At 43.1% G+C, this 21,809-nt stretch overlaps 1 protein-coding gene across 3 annotated transcripts in view; it reads right to left on the bottom strand.

Moving 5' to 3' along the window:
- Positions 1 to 21,809, bottom strand: part of LRRK2 (leucine rich repeat kinase 2) — a 649,887-nt gene that overhangs the window by 149,834 nt on the left and 478,244 nt on the right. For all 3 annotated transcript variants that reach the window (XM_053716587.1, XM_053716586.1, XM_053716588.1), the window contains one exon: positions 16,000 to 16,160. In XM_053716587.1, coding sequence (XP_053572562.1) covers positions 16,000 to 16,160 — 161 coding nt within the window. The remainder of the gene's footprint in view (positions 1 to 15,999; positions 16,161 to 21,809) is intronic.

The raw sequence follows: 21,809 nt of genomic DNA on the forward strand, positions 1-21,809 counted from the left end.
GTGTGTCCGGTCCACGGCGTCATCCTTACTTGTGGGAACCAATACCAAAGCTTTAGGACACGGATGATGGGAGGGAGCAAATCAGGTCACCTAGATGGAAGGCACCACGGCTTGCAAAACCTTTCTCCCAAAAATAGCCTCAGAAGAAGCAAAAGTATCAAATTTGTAAAATTTAGTAAAAGTGTGCAGTGAAGACCAAGTCACTGCCTTACATATCTGATCAACAGAAGCCTCGTTCTTGAAGGCCCATGTGGAAGCCACGGCCCTAGTGGAATGAGCTGTGATTCTTTCAGGAGGCTGCCGTCCGGCAGTCTCATAAGCCAATCTGATGATGCTTTTAAGCCAAAAAGAGAGAGAGGTAGAAGTTGCTTTTTGACCTCTCCTTTTACCAGAATAAACAACAAACAAGGAAGATGTTTGTCTGAAATCCTTTGTAGCTTCTAAATAGAATTTTAGAGCACGAACTACGTCTAAATTGTGTAACAAACGTTCCTTCTTTGAAACTGGATTCGGATACAAAGAAGGTACAACTATCTCCTGGTTAATATTTTTGTTAGAAACAACCTTTGGAAGAAAACCAGGCTTAGTACGCAAAACAACCTTATCTGCATGGAACACCAGATAAGGAGGAGAACACTGCAGAGCAGATAACTCTGAAACTCTTCTAGCAGAAGAAATTGCAACCAAAAACAAAACTTTCCAAGATAATAACTTAATATCTACGGAATGTAAGGGTTCAAACGGAACCCCCTGAAGAACTGAAAGAACTAAATTGAGATTCCAAGGAGGAGTCAAAGGTTTGTAAACAGGCTTGATTCTAACCAGAGCCTGAACAAAAGCTTGAACATCTGGCACAGCCGTCAGCTTTTTGTGAAGTAAAACAGATAAAGCAGAAATCTGTCCCTTCAAAGAACTTGCAGATAATCCTTTCTCCAAACCTTCTTGAAGAAAGGATAGAATCTTAGGAATTTTTATCTTGTTCCATGGGAATCCTTTAGATTCACACCAACAGATATATTTTTTCCATATTTTATGGTAGATTTTTCTAGTTACAGGCTTTCTGGCCTGAACAAGAGTATCAATGACAGAATCTGAGAACCCTCGCTTTGATAAAATCAAGCGTTCAATCTCCAAGCAGTCAGTTGGAGTGAGGCCAGATTCGGATGTTCGAACGGACCTTGAACAAGAAGGTCCTGTCTCAAAGGTAGCTTCCATGGTGGAGCCGATGACATATTCACCAGGTCTGCATACCAAGTCCTGCGTGGCCACGCAGGAGCTATCAAGATCACCGATGCCCTCTCCTGATTGATCCTGGCTACCAGCCTGGGGATGAGAGGAAACGGTGGGAATACATAAGCTAGGTTGAAGGTCCAAGGTGCTACTAGTGCATCTACTAGAGTCGCCTTGGGATCCCTGGATCTGGACCCGTAGCAAGGAACCTTGAAGTTCTGACGAGAGGCCATCAGATCCATGTCTGGAATGCCCCACAATTGAGTAATTTGGGCAAAGATTTCCGGATGGAGTTCCCACTCCCCCGGATGAAATGTCTGACGACTCAGAAAATCCGCTTCCCAATTTTCCACTCCTGGGATGTGGATTGCAGACAAGTGGCAGGAGTGAGTCTCCGCCCATTGAATGATTTTGGTCACTTCTTCCATCGCCAGGGAACTCCTTGTTCCCCCCTGATGGTTGATATACGCAACAGTCGTCATGTTGTCTGATTGAAACCGTATGAATTTGGCCTTTGCTAGCTGAGGCCAAGCCTTGAGAGCATTGAATATCGCTCTCAGTTCCAGAATATTTATCGGGAGAAGAGATTCTTCCCGAGACCAAAGACCCTGAGCTTTCAGGAGTTCCCAGACCACGCCCCAGCCCACCAGACTGGTGTCGGTCGTGACAATGACCCACTCTGGTCTGCGGAAGCTCATCCCCTGTGACAGGTTGTCCAGGGTCAGCCACCAACGGAGTGAATCTCTGGTCCTCTGATCTACTTGTATCGTCGGAGACAAGTCTGTATAATCCCCATTCCACTGACTGAGCATGCACAGTTGTAATGGTCTCAGATGAATTCGCGCAAAAGGAACTATGTCCATTGCCGCGACCATCAAACCTATTACTTCCATGCACTGCGCTATGGAAGGAAGAGGAACAGAATGAAGTACTTGACAAGAGCTTAGAAGTTTTGATTTTCTGGCCTCTGTCAGAAAAATCCTCATTTCTAAGGAGTCTATTATTGTTCCCAAGAAGGGAACTCTTGTTGACGGAGATAGAGAACTTTTTTCTACGTTCACTTTCCACCCGTGAGATCTGAGAAAGGCCAGGACAATGTCCGTATGAGCCTTTGCTTGTGGTAGGGACGACGCTTGAATCAGTATGTCGTCCAAGTAAGGTACTACTGCAATGCCCCTTGGTCGTAGCACCGCTAGAAGGGACCCTAGTACCTTTGTGAAAATTCTTGGAGCAGTGGCTAATCCGAATGGAAGTGCCACAAACTGGTAATGCTTGTCCAGAAAGGCGAACCTTAGGAACCGATGGTGTTCCTTGTGGATAGGAATATGTAGATACGCATCCTTTAAATCCACCGTGGTCATGAATTGACCTTCCTGGATGGAAGGAAGAATTGTCCGAATGGTTTCCATTTTGAACGATGGAACCTTGAGAAACTTGTTTAGGATCTTGAGATCTAAGATTGGTCTGAATGTTCCCTCTTTTTTGGGAATTATGAACAGATTGGAGTAGAATCCCATCCCTTGTTCTCCTAATGGAACAGGATGAATCACTCCCATTTTTAACAGGTCTTCTACACAATGTAAGAATGCCTGTCTTTTTATGTGGTCTGAAGACAATTGAGACCTGTGGAACCTCCCCCTTGGGGGAAGCTCCTTGAATTCCAGAAGATAACCTTGGGAGTCTATTTCTAGCGCCCAAGGATCCAGAACATCTCTTGCCCAAGCCTGAGCGAAGAGAGAAAGTCTGCCCCCCACCAGATCCGGTCCCGGATCGGGGGCCAACATCTCATGCTGTCTTGGTAGCAGTGGCAGGTTTCTTGGCCTGCTTACCTTTGTTCCAGCCTTGCATTGGCCTCCAGGCTGGCTTGGTTTGAGAAGTATTACCCTCTTGCTTAGAGGATGTAGCACTTGGGGCTGGTCCGTTTCTGCGAAAGGGACGAAAATTTGGTTTATTTTTAGCCTTGAAAGACCTATCCTGAGGAAGGGCGTGGCCCTTACCCCCAGTGATATCAGAAATAATCTCTTTCAAGTCAGGGCCAAACAGCGTTTTCCCCTTGAAAGGTATGTTAAGCAATTTGTTCTTGGAAGACGCATCCGCTGACCAAGATTTTAGCCAAAGCGCTCTGCGCGCCACAATAGCAAACCCTGAATTTTTCGCCGCTAATCTAGCCAATTGCAAAGTGGCGTCTAAAGTAAAAGAGTTAGCCAATTTGAGAGCATGAATTCTGTCCATAATCTCCTCATAAGAAGAATCTTTATTGAGCGACTTTTCTAGTTCATCGAACCAGAAACACGCTGCTGTAGTGACAGGAACCATGCATGAAATTGGTTGTAGAAGGTAACCTTGCTGAACAAACATCTTTTTAAGCAAACCCTCTAATTTTTTATCCATAGGATCTTTGAAAGCACAACTATCTTCTATAGGGATAGTAGTGCGTTTGTTTAGAGTAGAAACCGCCCACTCGACCTTGGGGACTGTCTGCCATAAGTCCTTTCTGGGGTCGACCATAGGAAACAATTTCTTAAATATAGGGAGAGGGACAAAAGGTATGCCGGGCCTTTCCCATTCTTTGTTTACAATGTCTGCCACCCGCTTGGGTATAGGAAAAGCTTCGGGGGGCCCCGGGACCTCTAGGAACTTGTCCATCTTACATAATTTCTCTGGAATGACCAAATTCTCACAATCATCCAGAGTAGATAACACCTCCTTAAGCAGAGCGCGGAGATGTTCCAATTTAAATTTGAATGTAATCACATCAGGTTCAGCTTGTTGAGAAATTTTCCCTGAATCTGAAATTTCTCCCTCAGACAAAACCTCCCTGGCCCCCTCAGACTGGTGTAGGGGCACTTCAGAACCAATATCATCAGCGTCCTCATGCTCTTCAGTATTTTCTAAAACAGAGCAGTCGCGCTTTCGCTGATAAGTGGGCATTTTGGCTAAAATGTTTTTGATAGAATTATCCATTACAGCCGTTAATTGTTGCATAGTAAGGAGTATTGGCGCACTAGATGTACTAGGGGCCTCCTGTGTGGGCAAGACTGGCGTAGACGAAGGAGGGGATGATGCAGTACCATGCTTACTCCCCTCACTTGAGGAATCATCTTGGGCATCATTTTCTCTAAATTTTGTGTCACATAAATCACATCTATTTAAATGAGAAGGAACCTTGGCTTCCCCACATACAGAACATAGTCTATCTGATAGTTCAGACATGTTAAACAGGCATAAACTTGATAACAAAGTACAAAAAACGTTTTAAAATAAAACCGTTACTGTCACTTTAAATTTTAAACTGAACACACTTTATTACTGAAAATGTGAAAAAGTATGAAGGAATTGTTCAAAATTTACCAAAATTTCACCACAGTGTCTTAAAGCCTTAAAAGTATTGCACACCAAATTTGAAAGCTTTAACTCTTAAAATAACGGAACCGGAGCCGTTTTTATATTTAACCCCTATACAGTCCCTGGTATCTGCTTTGCTGAGACCCAACCAAGCCCAAAGGGGAATACGATACCAAATGACGCCTTCAGTAAGCTTTTTCTATGTATCTGAGCTCCTCACACATGCATCTGCATGTCTTGCTTCCCAAAAACAACTGCGCAATAGAGGCGCGAAAATGAGGCTCTGCCTATGATTAGAGAAGGCCCCCAGTGAAAAAGGTGTCCAATACAGTGCCTGCCGGTTATTTTACATAATTCCCAAGAATAAAATAACTCCTCAAAATTATGAAGTATTAAAAATGCTTATATATCAATCGTTTTAGCCCAGAAAAATGTCTACCAGTCTTTAAAGCCCTTGTGAAGCCCTTTATTCTTATTTAATAAAAATGGCTTACCGGATCCCATAGGGAAAATGACAGCTTCCAGCATTACCAAGTCTTGTTAGAAATGTGTCATACCTCAAGCAGCAAAAGTCTGCTCACTGTTTCCCCCAACTGAAGTTAATTCCTCTCAACAGTCCTGTGTGGAAACAGCCATCGATTTTAGTAACGGTTGCTAAAATCATTTTCCTCTTACAAACAGAAATCTTCATCTCTTTTCTGTTTCAGAGTAAATAGTACATACCAGCACTATTTTAAAATAACAAACTCTTGATTGAAGAATAAAAACTACATTAAAACACCAAAAAACTCTAAGCCATCTCCGTGGAGATGTTGCCTGTACAACGGCAAAGAGAATGACTGGGGAAGGCGGAGCCTAGGAGGGATCATGTGACCAGCTTTGCTGGGCTCTTTGCCATTTCCTGTTGGGGAAGAGAATATCCCACAAGTAAGGATGACGCCATGGACCGGACACACCTATGTTGGAGAAAACTGTTTAACTGCATTCTGAAAATGGGGCCTTCAAGGTCTAAGAAATTAGCATATGAACCTCCTAGGTTAAGCTTTCAACTAAGAATACCAAGAGAACAAAGCAAAATTGGTGATAAAAGTAAAATGGAAAATTGTTTAAAATGACATGCTCTATCTGAATCATGAAAGTTTATTTTGGCCTAGACTGTCCCTTTAAGCCTATGGTACACGCAGGTAGTGGAGTTCTGCATGTTCTATGATACACTTTACGGCGGCAATTTGGAAAGCGCTCAAGTGCAACATTTTACCCACTTATTGTATTACAAATCCAATGAGAGCGCTAATAGTACAAACTGCAAAAAAAGTATAGGGGTGCAAAAAAAAAATCATCCACTTGTAATACCAAATAATGCGTTATTCTTTGTGTAAGGTTGCAAAAAAAAGTAAATTTATGCTTACCTGATAAATTAATTTCTTCTATGGTAAGACGAGTCCACGGATTCATCCTTTAATGGGATATTATCCTCCTGCTAACAGAAAGTAGCAAAGAGCACCACAGCAGAGCTGTCTATATAGCTCCTCCCTTAGCTCCAACCCCCAGTCATTTGACCGAAGGTACAGGAAGAAAAAGGAGAAACTAAAAGGTGCAGAGGTGACTGAAGTTTAAAATAAAAAAAACATAATTTATGCTTACCTGATAAATTCCTTTCTTCTGTAGTGTGATCAGTCCACGGGTCATCATTACTTCTGGGATATTAACTGCTCCCCTACAGGAAGTGCAAGAGGATTCACCCATCAGAGCTGCTATATAGCTCCTCCCCTCTACGTCACCTCCAGTCATTCGACCAAGGACTAACGAGAAAGGAGAAGCCAAGGGTGTAGTGGTGACTGGAGTATAATTTAAAAAATATTTACCTGCCTTAAAAAACAGGGCGGGCCGTGGACTGATCACACTACAGAAGAAAGGAATTTATCAGGTAAGCATAAATTATGTTTTCTTCTGTTAAGTGTGATCAGTCCACGGGTCATCATTACTTCTGGGATACCAATACCAAAGCAAAAGTACACGGATGACGGGAGGGATAGGCAGGCTCTTTATACAGAAGGAACCACTGCCTGAAGAACCTTTCTCCCAAAAATAGCCTCCGAAGAAGCAAAAGTGTCAAATTTGTAAAATTTGGAAAAAGTATGAAGCGAAGACCAAGTTGCAGCCTTGCAAATCTGTTCAACAGAGGCCTCATTCTTAAAGGCCCAAGTGGAAGCCACAGCTCTAGTGGAATGAGCTGTAATTCTTTCAGGAGGCTGCTGTCCAGCAGTCTCATAAGCTAAACGAATTATGCTACGAAGCCAAAAAGAGAGAGAGGTAGCAGAAGCTTTTTGACCTCTCCTCTGACCAGAGTAAACGACAAACAGGGAAGACGTTTGTCGAAAATCTTTAGTTGCCTGTAAATAAAATTTAAGGGCACGAACTACATCCAGATTGTGCAAAAGACGTTCCTTCCTCGAAGAAGGATTTGGGCACAAGGATGGAACAACAATCTCCTGATTGATATTAATGTTAGTGACTACCTTAGGTAAGAACCCAGGTTTAGTACGCAGAACTACCTTATCCGAGTGAAAAATCAAATAAGGAGAATCACAATGTAAGGCTGATAACTCAGAGACTCTTCGAGCCGAGGAAATAGCCATTAAAAATAGAACTTTCCAAGATAACAACTTTATATCAATGGAATGAAGGGGTTCAAACGGAACGCCCTGTAAAACGTTAAGAACAAGGTTTAAACTCCATGGTGGAGCCACAGCTTTAAACACAGGTTTAATCCTGGCCAAAGCCTGACAAAAGGCCTGAACGTCTGGAACTTCTGACAGACGCTTGTGTAACAGAATGGACAGAGCTGAGATCTGTCCCTTTAAGGAACTAGCGGATAACCCCTTTTCTAAACCTTCTTGTAGAAAAGACAATATCCTAGGAATCCTAACCTTACTCCAAGAGTAACCTTTGGATTCGCACCAATATAGGTATTTACGCCATATTTTATGGTAAATCTTTCTGGTAACAGGCTTCCTAGCCTGTATTAAGGTATCAATAACTGACTCAGAAAAACCACGCTTTGATAAGATCAAGCGTTCAATTTCCAAGCAGTCAGCTTCAGAGAAGTTAGATTTTGATGTTTGAAAGGACCCTGAATCAGAAGGTCCTGTTTCAGAGGTAACGACCAAGGTGGACAGAATGACATGTCCACCAGATCTGCATACCAAGTCCTGCGTGGCCATGCAGGCGCTATTAGAATCACTGATGCTTTCTCCTGTTTGATTCTGGCAATCAATCGAGGAAGCATCGGGAAAGGTGGAAACACATAAGCCATCCTGAAGGTCCATGGTGCTGTCAAGGCATCTATCAGGACCGCTCCCGGATCCCTGGATCTGGACCCGTAGCGCGGAAGCTTGGCGTTCTGTCGAGACGCCATGAGATCTATCTCTGGTTTGCCCCAACGTCGAAGTATTTGGGCAAAGACCTCTGGATGAAGTTCCCACTCCCCCGGATGAAAAGTCTGATGACTTAAGAAATCCGCCTCCCAGTTCTCCACTCCCGGGATGTGGATTGCAGACAGGTGGCAAGAGTGAGACTCTGCCCAGCGAATTATCTTCGATACTTCCATCATTGCTAGGGAGCTTCTTGTCCCTCCCTGATGGTTGATATAAGCTACAGTCGTGATGTTGTCCGACTGGAACCTGATGAACCCCCGAGTTGTTAACTGGGGCCAAGCCAGAAGAGCATTGAGGACTGCTCTCAATTCCAGAATGTTTATTGGAAGGAGACTCTCCTCCTGATTCCATAGTCCCTGAGCCTTCAGAGAATTCCAGACAGCGCCCCAACCTAGTAGGCTGGCGTCTGTTGTTACAATTGACCAGTCTGGCCTGCTGAATGGCATTCCCCTGGACAGATGTGGCCGATAAAGCCACCATAGAAGAGAATTTCTGGTTTCTTGATTCAGATTTAGAGTGGGGGACAAATCTGAGTAATCCCCATTCCACTGACTTAGCATGCACAGTTGCAGTGGTCTGAGATGTAGGCGTGCAAAAGGAACTATGTCCATTGCTGCTACCATTAGTCCGATTACCTCCATGCATTGAGCTACTGACGGGTGTTGAATGGAATGAAGGACACGGCATGCATTTTGAAGTTTTGTTAACCTGTCCTCTGTCAGGTAAATCTTCATTTCTACAGAATCTATCAGAGTCCCCAGGAAGGGAACTCTTGTGAGTGGAAAGAGAGAACTTTTCTCTTCGTTCACTTTCCATCCATGCGACCTTAGAAATGCCAGTACTATCTCTGTATGAGATTTGGCAGTTTGAAAGCTTGAAGCTTGTATCAGTATGTCGTCTAGGTACGGAGCTACTGAAATTCCTCGCGGTCTTAGTACCGCCAGAAGAGTGCCCAGAACCTTTGTGAAGATTCTTGGAGCCGTAGCCAGTCCGAATGGAAGAGCTACAAACTGGTAATGCCTGTCTAAAAAGGCAAACCTTAGATACCGGTAATGACTTCTGTGAATCGGTATGTGAAGGTAAGCATCCTTTAAATCCACTGTGGTCATGTACTGACCCTCTTGGATCATGGGCAAAATTGTTCGAATAGTTTCCATCTTGAACGATGGAACTCTTAGGAATTTGTTTAGGATCTTTAAATCCAAGATTGGCCTGAAGGTTCCCTCTTTCTTGGGAACTACAAACAGATTTGAGTAAAACCCTTGTCCTTGTTCCAACCGCGGAACTGGATGGATCACTCCCATTAATAAAAGATCTTGTACGCAGCGTATAAACGCTTCCTTCTTTGTTAGGTTTGTTGACAACCTTGACAGATGAAATCTCCCTCTTGGGGGAGAGGATTTGAAGTCCAGAAGGTATCCCTGAGATATGATCTCTAACGCCCAGGGATCCTGAACATCTCTTGCCCAAGCCTGGGCGAAGAGGGAAAGTCTGCCCCCCACTAGATCCGGTCCAGGATCCGGGGCCCTCAATTCATGCTGTCTTAGGGGCAGCAGCAGGTTTTCTGGCCTGTTTGCCCCTGTTCCAGGACTGGTTAGGTTTCCAGCCTTGTCTGTAGCGAGCAACAGCTCCTTCCTGTTTTGGTGCAGAGGAAGTTGATGTTGCTCCTGCTTTGAAATTACGAAAGGAACGAAAATTGGACTGTCTAGCCTTGGCTTTGGCCTTGTCCTGAGGCAGGGCATGACCTTTACCTCCTGTAATGTCAGCAATAATCTCTTTCAAGCCGGGCCCGAATAAGGTCTGCCCTTTGAAAGGAATATTAAGCAATTTAGATTTAGACGTAACATCAGCTGACCAGGATTTCAGCCACAGAGCTCTGCGTGCCTGAATGGCGAATCCTGAATTTTTAGCCGCAAGTTTAGTTAAATGTACTATGGCATCTGAAATAAATGAATTAGCTAACTTAAGGAATTTAAGTTTGTGTGTGATGTCATCTAGTGTGGATGATTGAAGTGTCTCTTCCAGAGACTCAAACCAAAATGCTGCTGCAGCCGTGACAGGCGCAATACATGCAAGAGGTTGCAATATAAACCCTTGTTGAACAAACATTTTCTTAAGGTAACCCTCTAATTTTTTATCCATTGGATCTGAAAAAGCACAGCTATCCTCCACTGGGATAGTGGTACGCTTAGCTAAAGTAGAAACTGCTCCCTCCACCTTAGGGACCATTTGCCATAAGTCCCGTGTGGCGGCGTCTATTGGAAACATCTTTCTGAATATAGGAGGGGGTGAGAAAGGCACACCGGGTCTATCCCACTCCTTAGTAACAATGTCAGTAAGTCTCTTAGGTATAGGAAAAACGTCAGTACTCGTCGGTACCGCAAAATATTTATCCAACCTACACATTTTCTCTGGGATTGCAACTGTGTTACAATCATTCAGAGCCGCTAATACCTCCCCTAGTAACACACGGAGGTTCTCAAGCCTAAATTTAAAATTTGAAATGTCTGAGTCCAGTTTATTTGGATCAGAACCGTCACCCACAGAATGAAGCTCTCCGTCTTCACGTTCTGCAAACTGTGACGCAGTATCAGACATGGCCCTTGCATTATCAGCGCACTCTGTTCTCACCCCAGAGTGATCACGTTTACCTCTTAGTTCTGGTAGTTTAGCCAAAACTTCAGTCATAACAGTAGCCATATCTTGTAATGTGATTTGTAATGGCCGCCCAGATGTACTCGGCGCTACAATATCACGCACCTCCTGAGCGGGAGATGCAGGTACTGACACGTGAGGCGAGTTAGTCGGCATAACTCTCCCCTCGTTGTTTGGTGAAATATGTTCAATTTGTACAGATTGACTGTTTTTTAAAGTAGCATCAATACATTTAGTACATAAATTTCTATTGGGCTCCACTTTGGCATTAACACATATAGCACAGAGATATTCCTCTGAATCAGACATGTTTAACACACTAGCAAATAAACAGCAACTTGGAAATACTTTTCAAAGTAATTTACAAATAATATGAAAACGAACTGTGCCTTTAAGAAGCACAGAAAAAAATTATAACAGTTAAAATAATTAAGTTATAGCATCAATCTTTGTCAGAATATACAGTTTTAGCAAAGGATTGTTCCCCTCAGCAAATGATAACTAACCCAGGCAGCAGAAAAAAATACACAAATAAACGTTTTTTTATCACAGTCAATACAATCAGCACAGCTCTGCTGTAATGATTACTTCCCTCAAAAAAGGCTTTGGAGATCCCTGAACTCTGTAGAGATGAACCGGATCATGCAGGAAGAAAATGAACCTCTGACTGAGTTTTTTTGATGCATAGTAAAAGTGCCAAAAACGGCCCCTCCCCCACACACATAACAGTGAGAGGGATCAGTGAACTGCTCTAATTTAAATCAAAACTATTGCCAAGTGGAAAAATAGTGCCCAAAACATTTTTTCACCCAGTACCTCAGAGAAAAAAACGTTTTTACATGCCAGCAAAAAAACGTTTTACCTCAATAATTAATTGTCATTTAAAACCTATTGCAAGTCCCTGCAAATTAGGTTAAGTCTATGTATACAGTATAAAAACCAGAGAAGTACCATTCCCCAGAAAACTGAAGTGTAAAATATACATACATGACAGCCTGATATCAGCTACATCTACTGCATTGAAGGCTGAGTTTACATTATAACGGTATGGCAGGATTTTCTCATCAATTCCATGTCAGAAAATAATAAACTGCTACATACCTCTTTGCAGATTAATCTGCCTGCTGTCCCCTGATCTGAAGTTTACCTCTCCTCAGATGGCCGAGAAACAGCAATATGATCTTAACTACTCCGGCTAAAATCATAGAAAAAACTCAGGTAGATTCTTCTTCAAATTCTACCAGAGAAGGAATAACACACTCCGGTGCTATTATAAAATAACAAACTTTTGATTGAAGATATAAAAACTAAATATATCACCATAGTCCTCTCACACATCCTATCTAGTCGTTGGGTGCAAGAGAATGACTGGAGGTGACGTAGAGGGGAGGAGCTATATAGCAGCTCTGATGGGTGAATCCTCTTGCACTTCCTGTAGGGGAGCAGTTAATATCCCAGAAGTAATGATGACCCGTGGACTGATCACACTTAACAGAAGAAATATATAATCTGTCTTAAAATGACAGAGCGGGCCGTGGACTCGTCGTACCATAGAATAAATTAATTTATCAGGTAAGCATAAATTTACTTTTCTTCTATAAGGTACGACAAGTCCACGGATTCATCCTTTACTTGTGGGATACAATACCAAAGCTATAGGACACGGATGAATGGGAGGGACAAGACAGATGCCTAAACAGAAGGCACCACTGCTTGAAGAACTTTTCTCCCAAAAATAGCCTCCGAAGAAGCAAAAGTATCAAATTTGTAAAATTTGGAAAAGGTATGAAGCGAAGACCAAGTCGCAGCCTTACAAATCTGTTCAACAGAAGCATAATTTTTAAAAGCCCATGTGGAATCCACCGCTCTAGTAGAGTGAGCTGTAATTCTTTCAGGAGGCTGCTGTCCAGCAGTCTCGTATGCCAAACGGATGATGCTTTTCAGCCAAAAAGAAAGAGAGGTAGCCGTAGCTTTTTGACCTCTACGCTTTCCAGAATAGAAAACAAACAAAGAAGATGTTTGGCGGAAATCTTTGGTCGCTTGCAAGTAAAACTTCAAAGCATGAACCACGTCCAAGTTGTGCAACAGACGCTCCTTCTTAGAGGAAGGATTAGGACACAGGGAAGGAACAACAATTTCCTGATTAATATTCTTATTAGTAACAACCTTAGGAAGGAATCCAGGTTTGGTACGCAAAACCACCTTATCAGAATGAAAAACAAGATAAGGTGAGTCGCATTGTAATGCAGATAGTTCAGAAACTCTTTGAGCCGAAGAGATAGCAACTAAAAACAGAACTTTCCAAGATAGAAGCTTAATATCTATGGAATGCATAGGTTCAAACGGAACCCCTTGAAGAACTTTAAGAACTAAATTCAAACTCCATGGCGGAGCAACAGGTTTAAACACAGGCTTGATTCTAACTAAAGCCTGACAAAACGACTGAAGGTCTGGAACATCTGCGAGACGCTTGTGCAGTAAAATTGACAAAGCAGATATCTGTCCCTTTAGGGAACTAGCTGATAACCCCTTCTCCAATCCTTCTTGGAGAAAGGACAAAATCCTAGGAATCCAGATCTTACGCCATTAGTAGCCTTTGGATTCACACCAATAAAGATATTTACGCCATATCTTATGATAAATTTTCCTAGTGACAGGCTTTCGAGCCTGAATCAAGGTATCTATGACCGACTCAGAGAATCCCTGCTTGGATAAAATCAAGCATTCAATCTCCAGGCAGTCAGCCACAGAGAAACTAGATTTGGATGCTGGAACGGACCTTGAATGAGAAGGTCCTGTCTCAGTGGTAGTGTCCATGGTGGTAGAGATGACATGTCCACCAGGTCTGCATACCAAGTCCTGCATGGCCACGCAGGTGCTATCAAAATCACTGAAGCTCTCTCCTGTTTGATTCTGGCAATCAGACGAGGGAGGAGAGGAAATGGTGGAAACACATAAGCCAGGTTGAACGACCAAAGTACTGCTAGAGCATCTATCTGTACTGCTTGAGGATCCCTTGATCTGGACCCGTAACAAGGAAGTTTGGCGTTCTGACGAGACGCCATCAGATCCAATTCTGGTGTGCCTCATTGATGAATCAATTGTGCAAACACCTCCGGATGGAGTTCCCACTCCCCCGGATGAAAAGTCTGACGACTTAGAAAATCCGCTTCCCAGTTCTCCACTCCTGGGATATAGATTGCTGATAGATGGCAAGAGTGAGTCTCTTCCCATCAAATTATTTTGGTAACCTCTATCATCGCTAGAGAACTCTTTGTTCCCCCCGATGATTGATATATGCTACAGTCGTGATATTGTCCGACTGGAATCTTATGAATCTGGCCGAAGCCAGCTGAGGCCACACCTGAAGCGCGTTGAATATCGCTCTCAGTTCTAGAATATTTATCGGGAGGAGAGCCTCCTCCTGAGTCCACACACCCTGTGCTTTCAGGGAATTCCAGACTGCACCCCAGCCCAATAGGCTGGCGTCCGTCGTCACTATGACCCATGCTGGCCTGCGGAAACACATTCCCTGGGACAGATGATCCTGTGACAACCACCAAAGAAGAGAGTCTCTGGTCTCTTGATCCAGATTTATCTGAGGAGATAAATCTGCATAATCCCCATTACACTGTTTGAGCATGCATAGTTGCAGTGGTCTGAGATGCAAGCGAGCAAACGGAACTATGTCCATTGCCGCTACCATTAGTCCGATTACCTCCATACACTGAGCCACTGACGGCCGAGGAATGGAATGAAGAGCTCGGCAGGTGGTTAAAATCTTTGATTTCCTGACCTCCGTCAGAAAAATTTTGATGTCTACCGAATCTATCAGAGTTCCCAGGAATGGAACTCTTGTGAGAGGGATAAGTGAACTCTTTTTTACGTTCACCTTCCACCCGTGTGATCTTAGAAAAGCCAACACGATGTCCGTGTGAGATTTGGCTATTTGATAAGTTGATGCCTGAATTAAGATATCGTCCAGATAAGACGCCACTGCTATGCACTGCAGGCTTAGAACCGCCAGAAGGGACCCTAGCACCTTTGTGAAAATTCTGGGAGCTGTGGCCAACCCGAAGGGAAGAGCCACAAACTGGTAATGCTTGTCCAGAAAGGCAAACCTGAGAAACTGGTGATGATCTTTGTGGATAGGGATGTGCAGATACGCATCCTTTAAATCCACGGTGGTCATATATTGACCCTCCTGGATCATCAATAAAATAGTCCGAATGGTCTCCATCTTGAAGGATGGGACTCTGAGGAATTTGTTTAGGATCTTGAGATCTAAAATTGGTCTGAAGGTTCCCTCTTTTTTGGGAACCACAAACAGATTGGAGTAAAACCCCTGCCCCTGTTCTGTTTTTGGAACTGGGCAGATTACTCCCTTGGTACATAGGTATTCTACACAGCGTAAGAACGTCTCTCTTTTTGTCTGGTTTACAGACAATCGAGAAAGATGAAATCTCCCCCTTGGAGGAGAATCTTTGAAGTCTAGAAGATACCCTTGGGTCACAATTTCTAAAGCCCAGGAGTCCTGAACGTCTCTTGCCCAAGCCTGAGTAAAGAGAGAAAGTCTGCCCCCTACTAGATCCGGTCCCGGATCAGGGCTGCCCCTTCATGCTGTCTTGGTGGCAGCAGCGGGCTTCTTGGCCTGTTTACCATTTGTTCCAAGTCTGGTTAGGTCTCCAGACTGACTTGGATTGAGCAAAATTCCCCTCCTGCTTTGCAGCAGGGGAGGAGGAAGAGGGACCACCTTTGAAGTTTCGAAAGGAACGAAAATTATTTTGTTTGGTCCTCATCTTATTTTCTTGCTTGAAGAAAATAAAAACTAACATTTTATCACCTCTTTCACTTTACCCTTCCTAGTACTTAGAGTAGGCAAAGAGAATGACTGGGGGGTGGAGCTAAGGGAGGAACTATATAGACAGCTCTGCTGTGGTGCTCTTTGCCACTTCCTGTTAGCAGGAGGATAATATCCCACAAGTAAAGGATGAATCCGTGGACTCGTCGTACCTTATAGAAGAAAAGTAACGCACTGTGCACTATAGATTGAACTCAATGGGGCCGATTTATCATCGGTCTGTCCAACATGATCCGCTCAGCTCTTGTGAACTGCTTGTGCAATGCCGCCCCCTGAAGATTTGCTGCTTCTTAACTGCTGTTTCCGGCGAGCCTAAAAGCTTGCGCGGAAACAGGGGCATTCGGCCCCAATGTGTATATAAATTTGAAGTAAGTAAATGTGCTACCAAACTAAATTTCTATAAAAATGAATGTGATAGCTCAATATGATCTTAAAGAAAACAATGTATTTAGCAATAGAAAGACGGCTTACCAGGAGTTCCTTCTGAAGTTTTGATGCCCATACGACAACAATACTGAGCTATGCCATAGTCTGCAATTTTGGCAATAGCAGCTGAATTTGTGTGAACTGAAAACAGCAGGACATTATGAGGTTTCAAATCCCTATAAATGATCATAGCAGAATGAAGGTACCTTTTGGAACAAAAATACAAAGGGTTAACATAGAAGTGTGCCAAGCACTGCAATAGCTCTGAGGTGATAGCAATGGCTAATAATTTTCTAATGGAGTTGCTGGAATATAATAATAGTATCCTATGATTATGTGCCAATGTCCCACTTTGTTCTGGCAACTCATAACATTAGTTGTACAGCTGCTTTTAGGTTTGTAAAACTGAATGTAGAGGATACAAATAAATTATCTCCAGCCAATGTAAACCTAACTACAATCCCCACCATACAAACAAAAGCATAATGTCCTGATCCACCCATGAACTTTAGCCTTATTGCTTGTTCTAGTCCTCTCCACTGTACCTTAAGCATAACGGACATTTTCCAATGTAATTTTTTTACTGTCACTTAGCAGTCCGCAATCATAATTTTAACAGCTTACCCCAGCTACAATCCTGATTGGTTACCCTGATTGGTTACCCTGATTAGCATTTAGAATTGATGGATTCTATATAGCTAGAGAATGATAGCTATATAGGGTTGCATGTTTAGGGGGATTATGTGTGACAGCGGGAGGAGAGCTTAATAAAAGGGGTTGGATGCAGAGGTTATACATAGTGTGAGAAGTGCTTTGCGTTATAGAGGAGGGAGGTTTGTGAAGTGGTATTGTGTTAAAGATGGAAGCTGTGGTTGTTTGGGTAAACTGTCTTTCCAGATATGGAGAGTCCACAACATCATTCCAATTACTAGTAGGATATTCTCTGCTGGCCAGCAGGAGGAGGCAAAGAGCACCCCAGCAGGGCTGTTAAGTGTCACCTCCCTTACCCATAACCCCCAGTCATTCGGCCGAAGGGAAATGGGAAAAAAGATAACACAAAGGTGTAGAGGTGCAACAAAAAATACTGTCTTAATTAAGGGTGGGGTCGTTGACTCTCCATGTCCGGAAAGAAATTTATCAGGTAAGTATAAATTTTGTTGTAAGTAACTCCAATTACTAGTGGGAACCAATACCCAAGCTAGAGGACACGGAATGAACAGGTATAAAGAACAAGACAGGCAGACCTAAACAGAAGGCACCACCGCTTGAAGAACCTTTCTCCCAAAAGAAGCCTCAGCCGAGGCAAAAGTATCAAATTTGTAGTATTTGGAAAAAGTATGCAGAGAGGACCATGTTGCCTCCTTGCAAATCTGTTCCACAGAAGCTTCATTTTTAAAAGCCCAAGAAGAGGAGACGGCCCTAGTGGAATGAGCTGTAATTCTCTCAGGAGGCTGCTGACCAGCAGTCTCATAAGCAAAACAAATCATACTTCTCAACCAGAGGGAAAGAGAAGTTGAGGTGGCCTTCTGACCCTTACGCTTTCCCGAGAAACAAACAAACAGGGCAGAAGACTGATGAAAATCTTTATTAGCCTGTAGGTAAAATTTAAGAGCATGCACAACACCCAAGTTATGCAAAAGACGTTCCTTATGAGAAGAAGGATTAGAACAAAAAAGAAGGAACAACAATTTCCTGATTAATGTTTCGATCCGAAACCACCTTAGAGAGAAACCCCAATTTAGTACGAAGTACCGCCTTATTTGCATGAAAAAGGGGAATCACACTGCAGAGCCGAGAGTTCAGAAACTCTGCGGGCAGAGGAAATAGCAATAAGGAACAAAACTTTCCAAGATAACAACTTAATATCTACAGAATGCATTGGCTCAAACAGAGCCTGCTGCAAAACATTAAGAACAAGGTTCAAGCTCCAAGGAGGAGCAACAGGTTTAAACACAGGCCTGATTCTGACCAGGGCCTGACAAAAAGATTGAACATCTGGCACATTTGTAAGACGTTTATGTAAAAGAATAGACAGAGCAGAAATCTGACCCTTCAGAGAACTGACTGACAAACCCTTCTCCAGACCTTCCTGGAGAAAAGACAAAATTCTAGGAATCCTGACCCTACTCCAAGAAAAGCTTTTCTATTCACACCAATATAGGTATTTGCACCATACCTTATGGTAAATGTTACGAGTAACCGGTTTGCGAGCCTGAAGCTTTGTATCAATGACTGACTCCAAAAGTCCACGCTTAGCCAAAATTAAGCGTTCAATCTCCAAGCATTCAGCTTCAGAGAAACTATATTTGGATGGAGGAAAGGACCCTGAGATAGAAGGTCCTTCCTCAGAGGTAAACTCCAAGGTGGAAGAGATGAGATTTTTACCAGATCTGCAAACCTGATCCTGCAAGGCCATGCAGGAGCTATTAGAATTACTGACACTCTCTTCTGCTTGATACGAGCAATGACTTGTGGAAGGTGAGCAAAAGGAGGAAACAGGTATGCTAGACCGAAATCCCAAGGAATCGACAGAACATCTATCAGGGCGGCCGGAGGATCTCTTGACCTTGAACCATACCTTGGAAGCTTGGCGTTCAGATGAGACGCCATCAGATCAAACTCAGACACCCCCCACTTGAGGGTTAGCCTGGTGAACACCTCCAGGAGGAGAGCCCACTCCCCAGGATGAAAAGTTTGTTTGCTCAGAAAATCTGCCTCCCTGTTGTCCACTCCTGGAATGTAGATGGCATATAGGAGACAATCGTGAGCTTCATCCCACTGAATAATGCGAGTCACCTCCTTCATGGCCAAGGAACTCCGAGTTCCCACCTGACGGTTGATGTTAGATACTGAGGTGATGTTGTCCGACTAGAAGCTGATAAACCGAGCTAAAGACAACTGAGGCCAGGCTATTAAGGCATTGAAAATCGCTCTCAACTCTAAGATGTTTATGGGGAGAGAAGACTCCTCCCGAGTCTACAGGCCCTGAGCTTTTAACGAGCCCCAGACTGCACCCCAGTCTAACAGGCTGGCATCCGTGGTCACAATCACCCAGGAGGGTCTCCGGAAGCATGTGCCCTGAGACAGATGATCCTGAGAAATCCACCACGAGAGAGAGTCTCTTGTTAGAGGATCCAAATTTATCCTCTGATATAGATCTGAATGATCTCTGTTCCATTGTCTGAGCATGCATAGTTGCAGAGATCTCAGATGGAATCGAGCAAAAAGAATAATGTCCATGGAGGCAACCATAAGACCGATTACTTCCATGCATTGAACCACTGATGGATGAACAGTAGACTGGAGAGAGAGACATGAAATGAGAAGTTTGTATTTTCTGACATCCGTCAGAAAAATCTTCATGGATAGGGAATCTATGATGGTCCTTAAGAACCAATTAAATCTCTGGAAGCTGTGGCAAGGCCAAACGGAAGAGCAACAAATTGAAAGCGCTTGTCTAGAAAAGTGAATCTCAGGAACTAGTGATGATCCCTGTGAATGGGAACATGAAGATACGCGTCCTTCAGGTCTATGATCACCATGAACTTCCTCTTGTACCAAAGGAAGAATGGAACGAATGGTTTCCATCTTGAAGGATGGCACCCTGAGAAATTTGTTGAGACCTTTTAGGTCTAAAATGGGATGAAAAGTTCCCTCTTTTTTTTGGGAACCACAAACAGATTTGAATATAATCCTTAACCCTGTTCCCTTACCGGAACTGGAACAATCACTCCCAGGGAGGAAAGGTCCTGAACGCAGCTTAAAGGGACATGACACTCACATTTTTTTCTTTCATGATTTAGAAAGAGCATGCAATTTTAAACAACTTTCCAATTTACTTCTATTATCTATGTTGCTTTATTCTTTTGATATCTTTTGTTGAAAAGCATATCTAAATACGCCTAGTAGCTGCTGATTGGTGCCTGCACATAGATGCCTTGAATTATTGGCTCACCCATGTACATTGCTATTTCTTCAACAAAAGATATCTAAAAAATGAAGCAAATTAGATAATAGAAGTAAATTGGAATGTTTTTTAAAACTGTATTCTCTATCTGAATCATTAAAGAAAAAAATGTGGGTTTCATGTCCCTTTAAGAATGCCTCTCTTTTTACCTGGTCTGCAGATACTCTTGAGAGGATGAATCTGCCCCTGGGAAGACAAGTCTTGAATCTTATTTTGTAACCCTGAGATACTATGTCCACAGCCCAAGGATCTGGGACATTGCGTATCCAAGCTTGACGAAAAAAAGGAAAGTCTGGCCCCCACTTGATCCATTACTGGACCGGGGGCCGACCCTTCATGCTGATTTAGCCTCAGATAAAGGCTTCTTTGACTGCTTCCCCTTATTCCAAGGCTGATTGGATCTCCAAGAGCACTTGGACTGCTCTGGCTTGGAGGAGGAAGACTTTTGTCCTTCGAAGTTACAAAAGGAACGGAAATTAGAATTTTGGCGCCCCTTAGGTCTATTTTTCTTGTCCTGTGGCAGAAAAGACCCCTTTCCACCTTAATTTTAGAAATTATCTCCGCCAGACCAGGACCATAAAGGGTCTTACCCATGTAAGGTAACAACAGGAGCTTGGACTTGGATGTAACATCAGCTGCGAGCTAAAACAGCTAAGCCAGACATCTTGGCTCCCAGTCTAATGACTTGCATGTTGGCGTCAGAGATAAAGGAATTGATTGGCCAGCTTGAGAGCCTTGATCCTATCTTGGATTTCCTCTAACGAAGTCTCCTCTAAAATCAGCTCAGACAAAGCATCACAACAATAAGATGCTGTGCTTGCAACGGTAGCAATACAAACAACAGGTTGCCATTGTAATCCCTGATGAATATACATTTTATTTAAATAAGCCACCAGCTTTTTACCCATGGGATCCTTAAAAGAACAGCTATCCTTTATAGGAATCATGTGTCTCTTGGCTAGAGTAGAAGTAGCTCCTTCCACCTTAGGCACAATGCGCCATGAGTCCCGAATGGAGTCAGCAACAGGAAACATCTTTTTAAAAACGGGAGAAGGGGAAAAGGATATCTCTGGTTTATCCCATTCCTGTGACATGATCTCTAACACACGGTCTGGAAGAAATACTTCCACGGAAGAAGGAACATCATAGTATTTATTAAGCTTACTAGACTTTTTAGGGTTGACAGCTACAGAATAGTCAGAGTCGTCCAAAGTAGCCAGTACCTCCTTTAGAAGTAAACAAAGGTGTTCAAGCTTAAATCTGAAATTTACTTCTTCATCTGAGATCTAACCCTCAGAAGGAATCCTCCTCATCCTACTTATGAGGGAGGTCAACCTTTGCAGAAGATGATGGAACAGACACCTTACTATCAGAAATATGCTTAGATTTCTTTTTGCGCTTACCCACAATGGGAAGAGCAGATAAGGCCGCAGACACCGCAGAAGATATCTGTGCAGCAAAATCTACAGGCAAATACACGCCTCCAGGAGGCTGAGAGGAACCACAGGGCACTGTGTGTGAAACTATTGAGGCTTAGGACGTTTGAGGAGAAAGCTGTGGCATATCCTAAACAGCATTATGTTTAGTCACGTGAGTGGCAGCACAAGAATCTGCGCAACAACTAAAAGCGAGCGATAGTAAAACTCAGCAGAGAATAACGGTTACGATCTGGCAAGCAGCCCATAAGAAATAAAAAATGTTTAAAAACACTTTGTTCTTAACTCTTCAATAAAGAATAAGGAAACCCTTCAGCCAAAGGAAACACCACATAAGAAATAGGGGAAGAATTAACCCCTTAGTTTCCCTCACATACTGATAGTGCCTGCACACTGCCCCAATAAATCCTTGACAAAGGATTAAATAAGTCCCAAATCTATAATAATTCAGA

Source organism: Bombina bombina, chromosome 6, assembly GCF_027579735.1.
Source record: "Bombina bombina isolate aBomBom1 chromosome 6, aBomBom1.pri, whole genome shotgun sequence".
NCBI lineage: Eukaryota > Metazoa > Chordata > Amphibia > Anura > Bombinatoridae > Bombina > Bombina bombina.